Source organism: Achroia grisella, unplaced genomic scaffold, assembly GCF_030625045.1.
Source record: "Achroia grisella isolate CSIRO2021 unplaced genomic scaffold, CSIRO_AGI_Agris_v1 utg2167, whole genome shotgun sequence".
Taxonomy (NCBI): Eukaryota; Metazoa; Arthropoda; class Insecta; order Lepidoptera; family Pyralidae; genus Achroia; species Achroia grisella.
Genome location: NW_026712716.1, coordinates 1,866,128 through 1,872,127, shown reverse-complemented (window position 1 = coordinate 1,872,127; position 6,000 = coordinate 1,866,128). Strand labels below are relative to the sequence as shown.

The 6,000-nt window shown below is 31.2% G+C and overlaps 1 protein-coding gene across 1 annotated transcript in view; it reads right to left on the bottom strand.

Moving 5' to 3' along the window:
* Positions 1–1,820: 1,820 nt before the first annotated feature.
* The window catches only part of LOC131842357 (uncharacterized), a 159,625-nt gene continuing 155,445 nt past the window's right edge, over positions 1,821–6,000 (bottom strand). The window contains exon 3 of the mRNA XM_059190897.1: positions 1,821–3,855. Within this exon, the coding sequence (XP_059046880.1) occupies positions 3,715–3,855 (141 nt within the window). The 3' untranslated portion in view covers positions 1,821–3,714. The remainder of the gene's footprint in view (positions 3,856–6,000) is intronic.

Here is a 6,000-nt window from a genome sequence, read left to right as displayed (position 1 = left end):
AGGTGAAACGGAATAAACTATTAAAATTACAAGAAATTTGTATCAATTTTCACGTGTTTCGTAGTATTTATTAGAGACTAGTTCGTAAAATGCGATTGGAATTAGAAATAATAATAATAGATAAATAAATAATTAGAATTTATATTTATATAAAAAAGTGAATTAGAATTTACTTTTTTTAAAAACTTATTCACTTGCCAAAAGTTTACTGCTTGTGCTAGATTGTTCAATCGAATCAGTCACGGCAACTGATGTAATAAGAATAAAATAAATTAATGAACATCATTTCGTGAATAGAATAGAATAGAAATATTATTTTTATTCTATCAAACATTCAGCATGCAGACTCGTCACAAGAAGAATGAGAAAGAAACTTGCATGTTACTCATTTAAATAAATGTTGTTCAGAGTTACATTTCTAAGAATTTTGTTGTTTAGTTGTCTTTAAAAATGGCAATAGTAATAATTTTTATAGACCAAGGCACAGCTACAATAAGACAAAATTAGAATCATATCGTATCAACAGTTAAAGAGCATGATGGAAGATCGTGGAAAGTAGCAAGAGCTCCACCGACAAGAGCGTGGCCTTTAAATTATGAATGAATGAATAATTTATTACTAAAATAAGATCGAAAACACTCAATACAACAAATAATAACAATAACATTGTGTCTTCTATAACAAATACATATGTAAAGTGTTAATTATGGAAATTTAGAAATCTTTCTCTACATGTTTATAATCTTAAGTGCGTTAAGCATACCAATTTTAATTTATATACAAAACTCTTAAATGCATTATTTTTTATTGTTATTTGCATTTAACTTTGTGCTAACAAATATTTTTGCTACCATCCAAATGTTTAATAATACAAGTAATAATAAAACTAGTATATTGTTATAGATGTGAGAGTTTTATTATGAGTTACATTATTGTCTCTTAATTTTTTGTCTCTATCGCTTACAATTATATGAATTATCTTTTCAAGTGGACAAATGACGTTATAAGTAATCGTGACTATAAACATGACTAATATCCATGATGATTACAATTTAAAGTGTCATGGTGATGATCAAGTCATTAATAGTCTAAGAATTTAAATATCAAAGTAAATACCTGAACCCACTTCAATAAATGAACATGTACCTAGAACATTAGCATGGTATTTTTTTTTATTTTATTCGTTAGCACAAAGTAGCAAAATCCATTCGGCAATTAAGAGTTTCCAAGAGATCATTAGGAAAACTTCTTTTTTTTTATTTAAACCTCATCTTAAATAAATACAATATCACATTTGAACACATGGTTCTGTAATCCTAAAACAAAACACTAAAAATACTAAATACAAAAAGAAAATGGTACCTAAGAAGCAACAAAGTTTTGTTCCCAAAATATTTGTTCCCGTTAACGTAACTTTTATGTTTACAAAACCCGTTAAAATTATCATCACAATTTGTCTATCCAAATCTGACTCATTTACTAATTTGCTATTACTGTTTATAGATTTATTTGTATAATTATGTAATTTGACTTTTTTCGGTCTACTCTAATGCTGTTGGCCGCAGCTGGCTTTTACAGCTTCACCGGACGATAGGGGGAGAGTCGAGATGGCCCTCTAAACTCGCGGAAGGATATGTAGCGCAGCTGAAGGCCAACTCCTGATGGTACGATTATAATTGAACAGCGCTACAGATATCACGTTATCATGTGACGTCTGTGATTCCACTCATGTGTTATCATTCTGGAGAACATCATGTCTCTAATCCTGTAATTTCACTGAATTATTATAACCGAAAAACAACCCATAAAGCAAGCTGTTCAGCGACTGACATAGGTCGAATTTTGTCAATGATAAAGATAAATATGTTTAGATCAGAACTTGGCAAATTCAATGACTCATTCGCTTCGTTCAGGTCTTTCTTCGTCAAGGATGATGTACACAAAGAGTACTACAGGAGATGAGAGATTGTTTGGGAGGGATCCCTGCAGTCCCAGACCTTCTAGACAAAGCCAAGCTAACATATGTGAGATTGGGGTACTCACGAGTTTTTATAACTCTATATCAATGAAAATTATTTTCCAATGTGCTACAAAAATAAACTGTTTATTATAAACCAATTGAACATTAATTAACGGGATTTTTAATAACATTAAAGTATTGAGACAAGAGTAATTCAAAGCCTCAAAAACTTAAATTTACGAGTAATCAACTAGCATCGTACTAATAGAGTATTATTTAAATTATATTATATAGCTACATGCATTTTCGAGTCCAAACAATTAGTCGAAATATATGCTCTAACTGTTTAAGTATGGTTATTTTGTTGTATATATCGGATGCTTAATAATAAAGAGCATTAAGTGAATATTCTTAAATTTTGGAAATTGGATCATAAAGCAATACTTTAAATTACATTTTCATATGTGTAAATATTTTGAGTTACTACAGTTCATTATTAAGAGTGCGATTTTAACACATGCCTTGTCGTATCTGCCCTTGCTTATACCTCTTCATACTCCGATGAATATCCAAAACGTTAATATTTTCTTAAAATATTAATATTTTGCGAATGTACAAAAATTATTTTAAACAGATACAACCAGGACAATTAATTTTATTCTTATAACTAATTATTTACACCAATAAAATTATATGTAATATTAAAATATCCATCTCTTATAAAAATCTCCACCGTAAACAACTTGGCACGAACCCCAACCAACTGGCTTAAGTTTAAATACATTACAATATCACTAAAATAAACATTTCCATTATTACAAATAAAAAAAATAATAAAATGAGATCAATGGATGATATATTTTAGGTTTGCCCTCTTTGGAACAATTTGTGGAAAAACGGACATTTTATTACATTTTTCGTTAAATAAAATCTATTACTTAATCACACATATTTTATACAATCTCAAAGAAGCTGGTCCATTTTACAAAATATTATACTTTATACTATTATATAACTACGTAATAATATTTTTATATATGTACGCATATTATATAACTATGGATATATTTCAACACCGAAAGCGGAATGTTAAATTGACGTTTTAATTATTAATAATTATCTCAACAAGAATCGTAAATAGCAAATTGGACTGCATTTATGGAACAATACCACATTTGCATGAGAATGACAATAATCTTACAGTAATGTTGAAAAAGTGTTTATATCACTGGCATATTATAACAATATAAAAACATTCAATATAAAAACTGCCCCGAGTATCTCTTTTACATTAATTTATAAAATGTATAAAACTTTTTATTATATAAAAATTAAAAAGACATTTCGTTTTTGGTTATTTAAAAAAAATATTTCTATAATAATTATTTAAAATAAGAACATATTTTTATAGTTTTTAATATTGTCTGAATACAATCGTCTTTATTAGATATTCATATTATTTAAATTAAGAATAAATTCTAAATTCAAAATATTGTTCGATCAAAAGTTTTATACATTTTAAATGTGTATAAAATACATATTCATTCCGTTTGACGTATAATATAATCACACAACTTTATACAAAGTCGTGCGTTATTACGTCCCGTATAAAATTATTATATACGTATAAAAATGTACTTACAATAATTATTTATATGAAAAAGCGTGTCGTGTTGAATAACATGACAATTATTCGTTGCACGCTGTACATTGCTGCGTATATAATGCCGTAAGTACTGTTTGAAAGTGTTAGTTCATCGTTTTGTAGACAACAACTTCCAACCTACCATTAACAGCACCGCAGTACAGATGGAGCCGGACAATTTGTTGGGTAAAATTGATGAGAGCAGGGACCCTTCAGATGAAGTATCGTCGTCTTGAGATGCTGCGTCGATCTGTAATCAGAGAAAAATAATTGAACATTGCAACTTTAGTTCCTGTTCATATAGTCATTGTTTCCAAGTAACTCGAGATAAACAACTACATATGGATCATGAGTAACCTAAACCGGTGAGGCGACTGAAATCACAATGAAACACAATACGAGCTTCAAAGCCTTTGTGACCCGGGTCCCTATAAACATGCTGTCCACCTCATGAAGGAAGACTACTGGCCGAAGGGTCACGTCCGTTACCAACCCTTAAGAAGCCCTAAATGTACCATTCTAGAAAAACCCCATAATCAACAAAATAGATAACATTGGCTGGCAGTTTGTTGTAGTAATAAGAAAGAAGACTAGGTAAACGGAGAAAATATATTAATAATAAATATATAAATATTGACAACAGAAAGAATGAATTGAAGTATCAAAAAACAAGAATGTAATATAAAAGAATTATAAATTCAAATACAAATTTAGAATATAAATCTGATTAGCCAGTTACAACACAGTTTAATCCACAACCAATGTCTATGCTAGAGGAAGCTCCTCTGAAACCTTAGACTCTGTGGTCTCTCTGTAAGGTGCATTATTAATATGTATTACAAATTTAATATTACAATTACTAAATAGCACAAAACACATGCGGTAGATTTATTATTTTTTCTCCGAATATACATCTCTTAAAGGCAAGTGCGCCACTGTAATCCGCTCATAAATCGGGTGATCGTAAACTGTACTATTCTCCAACAAAATTAAATTGCCGAATATAAACGTGTATTAAGTATTCACATGTTATTGCTTGCGTGATATAAACCGTCTAAATTGTATTGACTGGGCATCGAAGTGCGCCTATAACACGAACTTGCAGCCCCAATAATAAAAATACCATTTAAATTATCCTTACAATAAAACAGTGGAGTGTATCACTCACTTGAATTGCTGGCTGCAATCCCTTTACAGTTTGCGACTGCAAGATTGCCTGTCTGAATATTTTTGAGGTTTATTCTTTCACTGACTCCAATGGAAGAATAAACCTCAAGAATATTGCTTAATGAATGAATTAATTTTGTTTAATTCCGCTATATATTAGAGAATACATATAGAAAAATAAACGTGAAAGGGATTGTTCAAAATATGGACTAATGACCACATTGCTAATGGTATACCATGTCAGGTTGACGGTGAAGTTGTAAATTTCTGATCATTCTCTCTGATCGACTCCCCCTTCTTTTCAAATGGGGATCAAAATACGACGGCCTGAGACGAAGTTCGAACCCCTAGCGGTGTCGTCTAAAGTCATATCGAGGTTCGAATCCCTAGACTACGGTGCCCTCAGACTAAAGTCATATACGTCAGGCGGGAGTAAGCCTTCAGCCGCTCCTTAAGTCCTACTGCTGATTTGGAGTGCTATCTGCACTAGCCCCCTAACGTCCGTTGAAGCTGTAAAGTCCAGCTGCGCCCAACAGCATTAGAGTAGTCCGAAAAAAAATGGAGTGCTATCTACACTCGCCTCCTATCATTCTGTGAAGCTGTAAAGCATTAGAATAGTAAAAATAACTTTTTACCTCATTAAGGGTTCTACGACAGAAATCGTGTCGCAATCGTATCGTATCAACTAAATACCTTTATACTCGCGTCTCGTACTGAACTTTACGAGTGCATTGTTTTATTAATATCTATAAAAAGTGATTCCAAGTACGGGAGTGTTTGCTAGAAATGTTCTCTCATAGCGTTCACTGTTTACAGTCTTTATGCATTCGCTAAGTTTATTGTTCTCGTGATTTGGTTGAATGCTTACATTTTAAATTTGTATGTTGACAATTAGCCAGTTTTAGGAAATTATTAACCACTAGCTGTTCCCTCGACTTCGACCGCGTGGAATATAACTTTATTTTTCTAAAATAAAAGTAGCCTAAGTTACTCCTTATTACATCAACTACCTGCCCTAAATCCCGTCAAAATCGGTCCAGCTATTTCAGAGATTAGCCGGAACAAACAGACAGACAAAATTTGCAAAACAAAATTTATTTTGGCATATGTACTGTATGTATGTTCATGTGCATATAATAAAAAACGGTTATTTCAATATTACAAACAGACACTCTAATTTTATTTATATGTATAGACTAGGTTACCCGTGCAACTTCGTTTGCCTTGA